Source organism: Petromyzon marinus, unplaced genomic scaffold, assembly GCF_048934315.1.
Source record: "Petromyzon marinus isolate PM22_M1 ecotype Great Lakes invasive population unplaced genomic scaffold, UKy_Petmar_22M1.pri1.0 PM_Scaffold_47, whole genome shotgun sequence".
Lineage (NCBI taxonomy): Eukaryota > Metazoa > Chordata > Hyperoartia > Petromyzontiformes > Petromyzontidae > Petromyzon > Petromyzon marinus.
Window position 1 is genome coordinate 546,488 of NW_027423468.1, and position 16,179 is coordinate 562,666.

General features: G+C 48.1%; 1 protein-coding gene across 1 annotated transcript; it reads right to left on the reverse strand.

The window, feature by feature from the left end:
* Nucleotides 1-1,288: 1,288 nt before the first annotated feature.
* Nucleotides 1,289-15,259, reverse strand: LOC142923375 (uncharacterized). Its single transcript, XM_076064462.1, has 4 exons — nt 15,065-15,259; nt 11,636-12,708; nt 8,012-8,107; nt 1,289-6,725 (listed from the first exon to the last, which is right to left on the reverse strand). Exons 1-4 carry the CDS (start codon nt 15,257-15,259, stop codon nt 6,233-6,235), a joined length of 1,857 nt encoding a protein of 618 aa, XP_075920577.1. The 3' UTR covers nt 1,289-6,232.
* Between the last annotated feature and the right edge of the window lie 920 nt (nt 15,260-16,179).

Genomic DNA, 16,179 nt, shown 5'->3' on the forward strand with positions numbered 1-16,179 from the left:
TATTTCCGTGACCAGTCACATGCTAATCCCTCACATTAACATCATGCTAATCTCCCAGTTACAAGCTAATTTCTGACTTTAACACCCTGCTGATCCAACACTTTAACACCGCTATTTCAATGCTAAATTATCCTGTTTGATATGTAAACTCCTTTGTCAAGGCGCTTTACTTCTCCCACCTAGCTTAAAAGACGCTGCGAATCTTAGCAGCGTTCATTGAAGCACTGTCGTCCCGAGAGTTCTGTTCCTTCACCTGAAGAAGCCTACTTGTGTTGTGGCCGAAACGTCGTGAGAATTTTATTTTATTTTTATTATTTTATTTCCATTCTATGTGACTTTAACGAAAGAACCAAGAAGACTTTGCCTTTGTTTGATGAAAATATTACCTCTGGTATGGAGGGCGAGGTCTGTGTCTGATTGCTCTGGAGGTCGACTTTTGCTCTCTACTTATTCTGGATGCTCTGTCTGAGTGCTCGCGATGTCTTCTAGTCTCGTCTCTGCTCCTTCTGAATGCTCCATCTGAGTGTTTGCGATGTCCTCTTCTCTCAACTCGATCTCTGCTCCTTCAGGATGCTCTGTCCCAGTGCTCGCGATGCCCTGTCGTTTCTCCTAGCTCTCTACTCCTACTGGATGATCTGTCTGAGTGCTCGCGATGTCCTCTGGTCTCGTCTCTGCTCCTTCTGGATGCTCCATCTGAGTGTTTGCGATGTTCTCTCCTCTCGACTCGATCTCTGCTCCTTCAGGATGCTCCGTCGGAGTGCTCGCGATGCCCTGTCGTCTCGCCTCACTCTCTACTCCTTCTAGATGATCTGTCTGAGTGATCACGATGTCCTCTGGTCTCGTCTCTGCTCCTTCTGGATGCTCCATATGAGTGTTCGCGATGTCCTCTCCTCTCACCTCGATCTGTGCTCCTTCGGGGTGCTCCATCTGAGTGCTCGTAGTGTCCTGTTGACTGGCCTCAATTGGACGCAGCTTCATCTCTCTGTCGAGTTCCACCGCGCACGACTCCACTCGGCTGGGATGGATGATGATAAACTGTTAAACTAAACCATTATTTTTATTTTACCATGTAAGGCCCACTGAGATATAAAGCTTTTTTGTAGAATCGACCTGAATATCACAAATTATAACTCAATGAGCGGCTTATCACGTGGAAATTACAGCAGCCAAATACTCTAATCACATGATGATTCTAAATGAGGAGAGAAAAAAATCAGGGGACCCGGAGAAAAATCCACACCAACATGGGGAGAGAAAGGAATAGACGCAGACTCCATATAGGCAACAGGCATCGTCAGGTTTGGGATCGAAGCCACTATCTCCTGCATACCAGGGGAGGTAGTTAACATCTAGCCACCACGGCGCCTAAGATACAAGCACAACTAGAATCACAATTGATAAGTTGAGAAAAGACTCAGTATTGACTTGAGTAAAATGTTACATTGTAAATCCTCCTCCACCCGACACAGCCAATCAATAATCAGAATCTGTATTTCTACTGCAGGAGGAGGCCAATGAGCTATGAACCTCTTTTCACAGATGTCCAGTAGGTGTAGGGGATTAGAAAGTTAGAACATAAAACGATAGCAGTGCTAAGTATAGGAAAGATAAGAAAATAAATAAAGTATATGAGTGCAACTTGCATGAGTACATCAGTTACTGCCAATTTTTCAATACTAAATGCATAACTTGGGGCAAGGCAGCAAAACAACAGTCCCAAACCACACCAAGATAACACAGTCCCTCAATAATATGGGACATAAACATTGAACTATTGATACACGAGAGGTAAGGATCAAAGTTAAAAGCATGGCTACAGGCTCTCAGTGAGGTGGTGGCACCTTGAACTGTCATCCTCCTGACTCAGCGCCGAGTATTTATTCGGAAGGACGCTGATCCTCCACTGGAAGCAGTCCCACTCGAGTGGCAGTATACAGCATTTCGTTCCATTCAAACGATGCTTGCGTTCCTTCTTCTGCTGGGACAGGAGGATCGGCATTGTGCTGAAGGCAGGGTCCTTCAATGATATCAAACCAGCGGGAAGCGCACACAAGCTGGAAGGCAGTTTCAGCTGCTCAGTGAACTGGCGCCAATAACTGTCCAAGCTCTGCGGTCCTCCATGTATGAATACTTTATTGGCGAACAGGAAACCAGAACAGCATGGAATAGACCCACAAATGCGAGGGGGAAACATTGCGTTCTATTCAGATGGAACAGATAGAGTCCATAATTGTCATACTGCATTCTCCTGGAAAGTCAGTGAACGACTCCTCCTCGATACCCACCGTGTTGGATTAATGGACACGAGTGGCACAGCCACCACCACCGTTCTTGTCAAGAAACATAAACGATAATTTTGCAAACTCCGGTCATCCTCATCAGTGGATTTTGGCTAACCATTGAACAAAGACAGTGACCACATCGCGTGCTTTTGGGTGCGCTTGTGCGTCCATCTGGAACCCTCTTCCTTCCAATATGAGAAAGCAATTGGAGCTATGCACTTTTAAATCATTGCATTGAAAACTAATTTCTTAAAAACTGCTCTTTGTGTTTAGAAACGTTCCTTCCTTCGCACCTCCAATTAGCACAGTTGGCTACACATGGTGTGAAAGAAATTCAACATACATACATCTGGACCTGTCCTTCGCCTTCCCTAGATTGGCTCAGCCTCAAAAATAGCCAAATGTGATGTAGTAAACATGACAACAATGGAGACAAAGGCGGCCGGGCATGGTGCTGGTCACCTACCCCCTTATGTGCCATTCCGGACTTCACAGGTGCTACTCGCTAACAGCACTTGCCCCAACGGTCGGTTAAAAGCTACATGGGGGATCGCTGCCTTCGTCTTGGCGGGGGTTGGGGGCATGTGTTACACTTTTTTTGCAATGTACCTAGCCAATCATGCTAATCGGAGGTGTGGGACGGAGCAACAGAGGAGAATGGAGCGACACTCCAAATAACGTTCGACACAAAAACAACAACGACAATAACGATAACACACAAAGTAACTCACCTCCTTGGGGGAGGGCTCAGAAGGCGCCTTGGTCTCACGTGTGCCCCATGATACGTTGTACATGTTGACCAATGAGTAGATGAGCAGCAGCAGGTATCCCGTGGGAATGCAGATGAGGTACAAGAATCCGTGCACGATGCAGAAGAACTCGCGCGATGAGATGGATGCCCGCGAGAGTGATGAAGAAGATGCCGCTGATTGTGAGGATACCGTTCTTGACAATGTCGCCGACCATAGCGAGCAGCGTGCCCGTCATGAGGAGCATGTAGATCACGGTGAGCACCATGGCCACCTTAAAAAAAATACCAGGTATAAAGCTCTTTTCAGAAGCCACCTGGCCACAAATGATAGATCAACGAAGTGGCTCATCACGTGGTAATGTATATCAGCAGCCAGATTAAATGTGGAGGGAAGATAGAGAGAACACGTGGACTCCAAATACATAACAGGCGTTAAGGTCGGGATAGGGATCAAACCCACGACCTCCTGTATACCATGCGAGGGAGTTAACATCTCGCCATTGCAGGAGGAGACCTTAGCCATCGGCGTCACCATCGTCCTTTTGTCCAACCACCACCAATTCTTGGGAGTTACTTTGCATTTATTCCGCACTTTTCCACAAAGTCCTCAAGACCCTGCACTTTGCAAACAACAACAAAATAATGATAGCTCATTGTTCTTCTGGGTTCTTTCGGTAAAGTCACGTAGAATGGAGATGAAATAATAAAAATAATAATAACAATAAAATTCTCACGACGTTTCGGCCACAACACAAGTAGCCTTCCTCAGGTGAAGAAACAGGACTGTCTGGAACACAGCGCTTGAGTGAACCCTGCCAAGCATGGCAGCGTCTTTTAAGCTGTGTGGGAGGAACAGAGCACCTTGACAAAGCAGTTTACATATAAATTAGCATGTAACTGGGGGATTAGCATGATGTTGGTGTGAGGGATTAGCACCACGGAGAGCGACGAGCTTTGTTAAGACGGACGAGTCCATCTATGTTCAGAACAGAGGAGGGGGGAGAGGAGTTTACATATCAACAGTAAATTAGCATGTAACTGGGGGATTAGCATGATGTTAGTATGAGGGATTAACACCACGGAGAGCGACGAGCTTTGTTCAGACGGACGAGTCCATCTGTGTTGGGAACGGAGGAGGGCGAGGAAGAGGAGGAAACAGCCACGGTGCGCTGCTCTATCCTGTGTCGCGTTATAACTATGCTATAAACTAGCAGTTCACATGGTGATGGGGTCGCACTAATTCACCGTGGAGAAATCTGCGTGAAAGTCCTGAGCGACTCATTAACAATCACATAATTCAAGCTGCTGCTTGTGAAAATAACGAACAGCATGTGGGGGCTTACGATCGCTGTCGTCTATCGACCGTCGACTTCACAGCTGTCAGAATTATTTTCCTAGCTTTCTGGTCTGCGAGACTGTGAGACATTTGGCTCTCGCTTTATCATCTGTGATGACCAGAACTGTCCCGGACCGACTGGTTTTTATGGTAAAATCAACAGTGATCTCGCCGAAACGTTCGACAGTCAGTTTAACTCAGCACGTCAGCGGTGCAACATGCCGCTCAGGAAGTATACTGGATCACATCTTCACATACGGCGACGTCGTAACTTTAAACGACGTTCTTATCGAAGATAAGAACGTCAGATCAGTCTTGTGACGTGCAAAATGGCATTACAAATTATTTGCCCACCCATCACAACGATATCATACAGGAACTGAAAACGACTAACCCACGATGCTTTCAGTCAGAAGATCCGGTCATCATTGGCAAGTCTGAATAATGCATCAACGGTCTATTCATTTGCAGCTCAATTAGAACATGGCATCATCGCTATCTTTGAACGTGTGTCCATCCAAACAAGCACACAGAGAACGGGAAAGCACGAAGTGACTTACTGTCACTGGAGGCGATACTGTGAAGAAGACGCGGAGGAGGAGGCTGGGGTGTCTTTGAAAGAAAACTAGTTTTCAGATTGTCCGACTGCTTACAGAGCCGCCTACAGATTTGAAAACTAGCTCATTATTGAGTCTCGCAGACCGTTCTATGGTCTGTGCATCAATGAGTCAGTTCGCGACCCCGTGCTCTGTGGCACATTGTGAAGGGTCTGTTGCACTCCAACCCCATCAACCAGTCAGCCGGTTCTGTGCACAGTACTTGCAACGTTCTTCGCCAATAAAGTGATGATTAAGACGGCAGTTTCTAACTTGCAAGCAACGCATTCTCCTGGTCTGTCATGTGAGTTTGATCAACCTGATAACCAATGCAAAACTTGAGACCCTGGCACCATCGTCAGTAGCAGAGGTGTCAATGTTCATTGCCCAGCTGCCAAATAAGACATCGCCGCTCGACTCCGTCCAGATATAAATTCTCAAATTATGCTTGGACGTACTTGCGCCACTGATTGTCCACCTGGCAAATATTTCATTCAGCGAGGGCTGTTTGCCAGACCATTGCAAAATGGCGCAGGTAACACCGCTTCTGAAAAAGTTGGCTTGAGCCATAGTGACCATCCAGACTATCACCCGATCTCAAACCTGAGTACAATTTCAGAGGTCATTGAGTGCCTGTGTCTGAAGCGGTTAATTCCCTACGTCACTGGGATGGGCAAATTCAACCCATTCTAGTCGGTGTACCGACAATTCCACAGTCTTGAGATCCCCCCGTATAGCCTTCAACAGAGTGTTGGAGCAAGGGCTGTTAGCCAGTAGCACCCATGAAGGACGGCCCGGCACACAAGGGGGTGGGTGACCAGCACCACACCCGCCTGCTTTTATCTCCCCAGTGCTGCACCGTTTGTGTAAATTATGTTAAGCGCCTAGTCCGCTCTACAGCAAGGTTGGCTACGTATGGTGCAAAAAATAGTTCAACAGATGAGGTTTCTGCTCAATTCAACACGCGCGTGAACGTCCATCTATCACACCGCCCACCATAGTGTCTCTGTTTGCCGGCCAATTGTCAGTTTGTGCACCTTCGGATTTGCACTCAACAACGGTGATGGTGACGCAAGGAAGGCATTGCTAGCCCTGCGATCCGCACTCACGACGTTCATCTGCGTGACCATCACCAATCATCGTCATCGTTCACCATGATCTATTCACTTCTGAACGAAGGCATCGGCGCAACCTGTTGCCATCCTTCCCGTGGTCTCTCGCACCACGAGCTGAGCTTAACCACCCCGTGTCGTCCCGTGCTTTGTTATTACAAGGCCCGTGCCTCTATCCATCCATCCCTCCCTCCCTCCACCCACCCACCCAGCTCATCGCTACCACAGAATAACATCCGGTGCACTGACCGGCACACTTCAGCGATGACGTCCGTGAGGCTGGTCACGAACTGGTTGACCACCATGCGATCTCCCTTCCTCTCGAAGGCGTCGTCGAAGTAGATGTGAGCCGAGAAGTCGTACGGTTCCCGCTTCACCGTCTTCCCCTCCTCCTCCTCATGATTATTCTCCTTCTCCCACTTCTTTTCCTCCTTTTCCTCCTTCTGCTTCTTTTCCTCATTCTCTTTCGTCTTCTTCTCTTCTTTATTTTTCTTCTTCTCCTCCTCCTTCTTCCCATCCTGCCCCTCCTTCCCCTCTTCTTCCTCCTTCTTATTCTCCTTCTTCTCCATCTCCTCCTTTTTCTCATTCTTCTTCTTCCCTCCGCCGCGGGAACCGACGTTGAGATCCTTTGGCTCACTCCTGTCCAGCCTGGCAGCGGCAAGGGGGAAGGGTCGTTATTGTTATCCCGCCACACGCTCCCCATCGAGTCAAGGTCATGGTACAGCATCACTCTCCTCTGCAATCGAGCGCTCTCCCAAGGTCTCCCGCCGAAACGTTTCCTACACCTTTCTCATCCCACTGATCACAGCAAACTTCCACCGCATCCTACTGAGTTCAACTCACAACGACCTCTACCCATCGCCGGCACCGGCTTCTGGATGAGTGCGTTTCTCTGTAGCTGTACCAGTCAGCAGCCGTCTGGAGCTCTCTCTGTATCTCCCACTGGTGCACACGCAGCAGCAACCAAGAAGCAGACTCTAACCCATCCAGACTCTAACCCATCCAGGCTCTCATCTGTCCAGGATCTCACCTGGTTGAGGCTCTCACCTGCCCAGGCTCTCACTTGTCGACGCTCTCAATATTAGCATGCATCATAATATTTTTTGTTGCGGGAGCCCAGACGTGTTAACTCAAGAGAAGTTTACAGCTTGCACAATTCACAAACATCGTACAATGGTTACATACAAAGAACGGTCCGCGTTAAACACGATCAGCTGATTAGTTGCGACGTTCGAAGGAGGGCAAATGTTCTTGAGGTTAGGAAGGCGCTGCTCCATGTGAAGATGTCATATTTACGAGCATCCAAAGAAAATTGAAAATACACCGCCCACAAATACTGCACTGCGTGTAAGCGGTTAAATGTCCAAGGTCGAAATATGACGGTCGTATATGCGACATGGTAATATGGCATTGCTGTAGATTGTCCAAATAAGAGCCACAGTAATGTGGTTCTATTTTGTTTAACATTTTTTCACCGGCATATGCATTGCTGCATATATCACGATATATTTTTTTCAGGACACTTTAAACGTGCAGTTTTGATTAATATCCTCAAATCTCGTTGAGCTGAAGGGAGGGACGCGGTAGCGTGGTAGCCTGACTGGTGTGGTGCCCTGCAGAAATGAATGTACGTATGTGTGGTGGACTTATTTCACACCATACATACCCAACCAAGATAATCGAATGTGCAGGAGAAGGACAACAATCTAAACACAAAAATAAATTCTGAAGAAATTAGTTGTCAATATTATTTAAAAGTGCATAGCTCCAGTTGTTTCCTAATATCGGAAGGAAGAGTGTTCCAGACGGCCGCAGAAGGGCATTTGAAAGTGCGCAGTGCCGTGACCACACCCCATCTGCATGTTCGCGAGGGACCCCCACTGGCCCTTGGGATCCGGCCGCTTGATGGAATTGGGCGATAGGGAATATACCACCTCAGGATGGACGAGATGATCTTTGTCATCTCCTCCTTGGTCTCGTGCCACATGGTTGCGCACAAGTAGATCTTCACCCTCTCTTGCTTGTGGTTGCTAGAGGATACAACGAGAAGATGAAATCATGTTCAGATTGAGAGAAGGAATCGCAGAGCGTGGGTTCTCTGTTTTATGCATTGGGCATATTGTGGGATGGACATATTTCAGTCTGTAGAACAGAAGGGCAAACGTCACAAATCGTAATCATTATGAAATAAAACAGAAAGAATAAAATCTTGCTTTGATTATATGACCATACTTAACCTCTGATACGCAAAACACGAAACATAGACAAAGGCATCGACCAGACTAACACAAACTAAAAACAAAGATTGCCCATAGAGCCTTGAGAGACTGTTGGAGCAAGGGCTGTTAGCGACTAGCACCGATGAAGCCAGTAAAAGGACTTGAGGGATCTTCTTTGGTTCTTTCGGTAAAGTCACGTAGTATGAGAATAAAATAATTAATTGATAAAATAAAATAACACAATAATATTCTCACGACGTTTCGGCCACAACACAAGCGGCCTTCATCAGGTGAAGGGACGAGACTGTCTGATAGGACAGCGCTGGAGTGAAAGAGCCACGTTCAGATCACGACCTTTAAGCTGTGGGAGAGGAAACAAAGCGCCTTGACAAAGGAATTAGCATATAATTTAGCATTGAAATGGCTGAGTGATTAGCTTGTGACTGGTCACAGAAATAGCTATGTTAAAAGTTAAAGTATACACATCCGCAGAGGCACCCCTTGATAAAGGAATTAGCATAGAATTTAGTATTGAAATAGCTAAGTTAAAGCACACACATCCGCAGAGGCACCCCTTGACAAAGGAATTAGCATAGAATTTAGCATTGAAATAGCTGAGTGATTAGCTTTTAACTGGTCACAGAAATAGCTACGTTAAAGTCAGAGCATACACATTCACCGAGGCACTTAGTACAAATCAAACAGGAGAATTTAGCATTGAAATAACAGAGTGATTAGCTAGAGACTGGTCACAGAAATGACTATGTTGAAGTCCAGGCCTACACATCTGAGCTATTCACAGTACTATATAGTGAACCAATAAAAAACTAAAATATAAATTACCTTATTGTTATCAATAAACTCTATATTCTCCAATCAGCTAAGCTACCAACAATAAGTCGTTATATATCACAATGCTATATGGCGAAAAAATGGGTGGATTATTACCCTCAACTTTAGCACCACGGATAGCTACGGGCCCCGTTCAGACGGACGAGTTCATCCATGGTCGGAACAGAGGAGGGGGAGAGAGACAGCTGCGAGGCGCTATTATACTCCATGTTGTAAACCATACCATTAACCGTGGTGTGAGAGGTATTAAGAGTAAATGCTGGCGAAAGAGCTGCGGTCTGAAGGTCATCGTAAAATACAATTAATTAAGAACAGAAATGGTTTAAAACATCTTTCCAATGGTTACTAAGCCAGAATCCATCTTCTCGGTTGAAATTGTCTCTGTGCTTGTATATGTGAATGGCCTCATGAACGAATCTCTCATGGTAGTCGGTTGGTTTGCAAAGAACCTCCGTCTTGGAGAAGTCAATGTCATGTGAGCCCACTGAATTATAACAGTGATCTGCCATGGCAGAGGAGTTCGTCCTACCGTGTTTCAAGTCTGCTTTATGTTCGCGGATGCGGTCCGAGATATGTCGTTTGGTTTCTCCAATGTAGCTACTACCACAGAGGCACTTTAGTTTGTAAACGCCCGGGTACTGCATGTCTGGAACAGCATCTTTACAGATGGAACTAAATCACGGATTTTATGTACTGTGTTGAATCGGACCTGGATCTTGTGTTTATTCAGGATTTTGGAGATCTTTTTAGTGACCCCTGCAATGTAGGGTAAGGTGATGGTTTTGAGTGGCTCCACAAGAGGATCCTTCTTCATGACTGGAGTGATGGCTTTGCGGATTGTGTAGTCGGAGTAACCATTATCCCTGAGAGCCTGGTGTACGTGCTTGAGTTCACTGGTAATGTGTTCCTGGTCGGAAATGCATTGGGCTCTATGGTATAGAGTCTTGATGAGGGCGTTCTTCTGGGATGGATGGTGGTGGGAATCCGGTTTCAAGTAAGCATCTGTATGGGTAGCTTTCCTGTAGACAGAGTGGCTCATTGAACCATCATGTCTCCTTTTAATTAAGACATCCAAAAAGGGTAGTTTGCCATCTTTTTCGACCTCCATGGTAAATCTGATGGCTGGGTGTATGGAATTGATGTGGTCGCGGAATTGGTCTAGAGCAGGCTGGCCATGTGGCCAGATGACAAAGGTGTCATCAACGTACCTCTTCCATAAGGTCGGGCGTAGAGTGGAAGTCTGGATGGCGTCAGTTTCAAATTTTTCCATGAATACGTTGGCTACGACCGGAGATAGGGGGGAGCCCATTGGGGTGCCCTCAGTTTGTTTGTAGAAAGTTCCATTCCAGGTGAAGTATGTGTTGGTTAAGCAATGTCTCACCAGGGGGGGTACATCAGTATGCAGTCCTTGATGAACCAGGTCTTCAATGATAGCGATGGTGTCAGGTACCAGGACTTTGGTGAACAAGGACACCACATCAAAACTGACAAGCAGGTCGTCTGGGGACAGGGAAATGCCTTTGATTGTCGATACCAGGTGAGTAGAATTTATTATTTTATTTATTATTTTATTCTCATTCTACGTGACTTTACCGAAAGAACTAAAGAAGATGAATCATTGCAGTCACGAAAGCTTTAAATCGAAATTTAGGACTTGAGGGAGTTCATGGCCAGTCACACAGACACACACCTAGTCACACAGACACACACCTTGTCACACAGACACCTAATCACACTTACACCTCGTCACATAAATACAGCAAACAAAAAAAGTTTCCCTGTGTAGCCTGAACAAACTGTTGGCGCACGTGCTGATAGCGAGCACCTATGAAGGCCGACACTGCACACAAGCGGGTGGGTGGCTAACACCACGCCCGGCCGCCTTTGTCTCCCCAGTGGTGATATTTACACACCACACCAGTTACTAATTTGAGCAAGGGGAGGCCATGACCTATTCACACACACCTACTCACAGAGACACCTAGTCACACACACACACCTACTCACAGAGACACCTAGTCACACACACACACCTAGTCACAGAGACACCTAGTCACACACACACCTACTCACAGAGACACCTAGTCACACACACACCTACTCACAGAGACACCTAGTCACACACACACACACCTACTCACAGAGACACCTAGTCACACACACACACACCTACTCACAGAGACACCTAGTCACACACACACACACCTACTCACAGAGACACCTAGTCACACACACACACACCTACTCACAGAGACACCTAGTCACACTCACAGAGACACCTAGTCACACACACACACACCTACTCACAGAGACACCTAGTCACACACACACACCTACTCACAGAGACACCTATTCACACACACACACCTACTCACAGAGACACCTAGTCACACACACCTAGCACCTAGTCACAAATTACTCATAGTCACACACGCTCATAGTCACACACGCAAGTCCAATACACCGCACCAACACCAACAGACGGACCTCCTCTCCTCCAGCACCACCACCTCCTCCTGCTGCTGCTGCCGCCGGTTGAGCAGCAGCCCCGCGACGAGACACGCAGGCTGTGGGGTGCGGCGCACGAAGAGCTCGCGTGTGCGCTCCATGCGCCTCGCGTCATCTGGGCGCAACGCGGGCGCCGCCGCCAGCAGCAGCGCCGCCAACCACAGAGCCCCGGCGCCGAACGTGGCCACGGCGTCCACCGCGGAGTCCTCGCCGGCGCCTACGAACGAGCAGACGGCGGCGGCCGTGCGGTCGTAGAAGAGTGAGGCGGTTGCGGGCGTCGTCCGCTCGGAGCCGTTCCACCGTCGGACCGACTCGCAGTCGTAGCGAGAGTCGCCCGAGGCGTCGAGCGCGAGGTGGAGGGCGAAGACGACCGCCAGGGCGGCGGGCGTGGCGAGGCAGAGCGGCGCGGCGAAGCAGCTCCCCTGCTGGCGGATCTTGCAGGCGGCGTTCGCGAGCCACTTGCAGAGGATGGAGGCGCCCACCTGCACGCCCAGCAGAGCCAGGGCGAGTGCAATGCTCTCGCGGTGTTCCGCGAAGCCGGCGATGGCGCTGAAGCTCCTCCACTCGCCCTCGACGCCCGCATCCAGCAGCACGACCGCCACGATGATGAGCGTGCGCACGAGCGAGCCGTAGAACTCGGCGAGGTTCCGCGATTCGCCGATGGCGTCGCGAAATTCCCGGAGCCAACCGGCGGGCAGGAAGTTCTCCCACCACGACAGGGACACGAGCAGCAGGCTCAGCAACAGCAGCGCCAGGTGCGCGAACCTTCTTGCCTCCGTGGAGCCATCGTCGTGCGCCACCAACGCCGCCTTGGCGACCGACAGTGCTAAGGCGACGAGACAGCAGCAGAGGGAGGCCAGACTCAGGAGCTTGGACGTCCGGGGCGGCTTCCTGCGTCCCGTCCACCTGCCGGCGAACTGCAGCGCGCTCGGCACCAGGGTGACACCGTTGAGGAGGAGGATGCTGCTGAGAAGGTTCGCCGACTCCGCCGGGAGGACGACGATGGCCATGAGCGCCGCTCCGAGGCCGATGAAGCCTTCCAGCAGGCAGTTCTGGGTGACGGCCAAACAAACTCAAGGACATTGAGACTTAAAGAGATTGAGGATTGTTGGAATGGTGAAACACACGCCAAACAAACGCCGGGGCTATCGTGGTTTGTTTTTTAAAGGCCTAATTGTCGTCTTTGTACAAAACAGGTGACAACTGCGCTGGCCAACGTTGGTGAGGCTTGGGAAAAAATCAACCCCCACTGATGGACATGGCCCAACGTGGATTAAAGACAACAAGACCTCCTTAAAAGGAATGCATACATCAAGGCCCCGCAGAGTTTGTTATTAAGGTTGTTATTGTTTCTAGCTTTGAAGCTTTCGTGACTGCAAGGATCCATACTCTTCGGTTATATTTGGTAAAGTCACGTAGGTAAAAAATAAAAACAAAAATCACGACGTTTCGGCCACAACACAAGTGGCCTTCATCAGGTGAAGGGGACCGTACTGTCACGAGGACAGCGTTGGAGTGAAGACAGTCCAGCCCAGGTCGCGTCCTTTTAAGCTGTGTAGGAGGACACAAAACGCTTTGGCAAAGGAATTAGCATAAAATTACCGTAAAGTGCAATAGGACCGGCAAGGAGGGGGGGAGGGGAGTGTGAAGGGGAATGAAACCATCTTCTCGGTTAATATTGTTTCTGTGCTTGTAAATCTGAACTGCCTCGTGGATAAATCTCTGATGAAAACCCGTGGCTTTACAAAGGACATTGGTATCGGAGAAAATGATATCGTGATCACCCACAGCGTTGTAACAGTGCTCAGCTACGGCAGAAGAATTTGTTCTGCCGTGTTTCAAATCTAATGTGTGCTCGCGAATTCGGTCAGAGACACGTCGTTTCGTCTCCCCGATATAGCAATCACCACAAGTGCAGCTCAATTTGTAAACCCCGGGGTACTAAATCATACCAAACATTAAACTAATTTCAATGGTACTATATTTATCCAAGTAGTGATATACAGAACTTTCATTGCAGCTTATTTCACTTCAAACCACATTTGTAAACTCCCCTCCCCCTCCCCCGTGCTGGTCCTCTACGTTACGGTCATTCCCCTTCACACTCCCCTCCCCCTCTCCCCCCTCCTTGCCGGTCCTCTTGCAGTTTACGGTCATTTTATGCTAATTCCTTTGTCAAAGCGTTTTGTGTCCTCCCACACAGCTTTAAAGGACGCGACCTGGGCTGGACTGTCTTCACTCCAACGCTGTCCTCGTGACAGTACGGTCCCCTTCACCTGATGAAGGCCACTTGTGTTGTGGTCGAAACGTTGTGATTTTTGTTGTTTTATTTTTTACCTACGTGACTTTACCGAATAGATCCAAAGAGTATGCTGTTATTGTTGTTAATTGGCCTTGGGCACCACTGCCAACGCAGCTGCAGCATCCCCAACATACTCTTTCCACATTTTGTATGTCCAGCAATGGATTGTCAAATGACTCCGTGAATGATATTCATTGTTTCATTTTTATTAGTGACATAGACGCGATGTTGCTGCTGCGAGGTAATGGTCAGCACAGTCGACGTGCAATTCCTTAGGCCGCCGGGTCTATCTCCCAGTGCGGCAGCTGAAATAAACGGGCGAGTTTGTGACCTCTCCTCGCTCTGCCCACCCAGAACCAAGGGAGGGCGGGGGGGGGGGGTCTAGCAGAATCATTTACATTTATACTTGAGGAATGCGATGAGCTATACAACTCTTTTTCTTAGATGTCCATTCGAGGTGGGTCAGATCGTTACAACAACAAACAATACAAAAAACACGTAAGTGTAAAGTATGGGAAAGATAAGCAAATCACTTATAAACAGGATTTACAAAAAAAACTTTACTTTAGCAGGTAAAGTCCACTGAGCTATTAGCTTTTTTTTCAGAAGCCATAAACGATAGCTCAACGAAGTGGCTTATCACGTGGACATTTATAGTAGCCAAATACTCCACCCAGGGAGAATATGCACACTCCAAATATACAGGCGTCAGAGTCCGGATCGAAATCACGACCTGTATACTAGGATAGGAATATAACATCTCGCCATTGTGGTGACGCATTCGCTTCCTCTTCCCTCCCCTCGCCCCTCAACTCCGTCTCTTTCTTCTTTTTATAGCTCTTCCGTTACCCCTAAGTATGCCTCTATCACTCTCACTCATTCCTCAATCCTTGTAACACGCCCGTGTACACTAGATCATTCCATTCTGTAATTGTTATGCAAGCTACATCATAGAGTGCATGGGGAGAAGGCGCTCTATAGAAATATAACTTAGATTAGACATGGGCTTGCAGCGTGGACAAGTAGGGCAGCACGCGTTGACAGAGCAACTTCAAGACTGCACCTTTGCCTTGTCCTCTGTCCGTCTTTGTCTCTCTGAATCTTACCAGAGCGATCATCATCCGATTGGAGACATCGGAGTTCTTGAAGGCGAGCCGGAGGCCGCAGCGGATGGAGCTGAAGATGTTGGGGAGGACGAGAACGAAGGCGTGGACCCAGGAATAGAACTGGTTCTGGTCGAGCTCGCCGGCCTGCCTGGCGACCCTCTTCATCTCGGCCAAGTACACCAGGCTCAGTTGCATTCCACCACATTGCACACGCGAGACAGAAAAAAGCGTCACGATACTCTGCGCATCCTATCTACATAGGGAATCCTCGTTGAGCGTGCGGCATTCACTCTCCGCGTCTTCTGCTTTCACGCAATTTATATTTTATGGAAGGTTTTTCGTTAAACGCGCACTGCGCCTGCTATAACGCGAGTCTAGTATGTGACAGACTTCTAGCTATAATGTGAATCTTGCTTGTGGCACACTGCTCGCTATACATGTGCAGTTAACCCTCCTCAGATTTCTGGCAACTGCCTGATGATGCTGGCTGTAACTCCCAGCGAGGCGTCCATACCCAGTTGGTGAATGTGTGTGGATCACTCTCGAACAACAACAACAACCACACCAATGGTGCTCAATGTCAATCAATAAATCAATGCTCCTGCTGCTGCTGAAGCAGTAATACACATTGATTGGCTGCACGTTTGTTCAGTGACAACCTCATTAATTAAGTATGGCTTAAGTGAGATATATCTCGTCTATGTACACGGGTGTGCCTGTGTGTATCCGCAACATCTGAAAGGCATTGCTGTGTCAGCGGTTATGGTGAGGGCAGTGTAAAGTATTTCATGGCATGACAAAAAAATAAATATGCTTACAGAATACAATAAAACCCACAGACCGAGACGTCCCACAGGTTGTCGTCGATGAGACTAAGAATAATAGCAACTGAGATGCCGACTACATGAACACGATGTGAGGGTTGAGGTGACGAGATGTTATCTCGCTCGTCTGGTACACAGGAGTTCGTGGGTTCGATCCCGTCCCTGACGATGCCTATTTTATATTTAGGGTCTGCGTGGTCTCTCTCTCCCCGTGGTCGTGTGGATTTTTCGCTGGATCCCCCAATTTTCTCTCCACATTTAGAATCAACATCACGCGTTCAGAGTATTTAA

What these genes read in the sequence shown, in the direction of transcription:
- LOC142923375 (XM_076064462.1), bottom strand. Translation starts at nt 15,259, where the DNA reads ATGCAACTGAGCCTGGTGTACTTGGCCGAGATGAAGAGGGTCGCCAGG. An exon ending in GTGGTGCTGGAGGAGAGGAG is followed by an intron (nt 8,108 to 11,635) that starts GTCCGTCTGTTG and finishes TGTATCCTCTAG; the next exon opens with CAACCACAAGCAAGAGAGGG. An exon ending in ATCATCTCGTCCATCCTGAG is followed by an intron (nt 6,726 to 8,011) that starts GTGGTATATTCC and finishes TGCCGCTGCCAG; the next exon opens with GCTGGACAGGAGTGAGCCAA.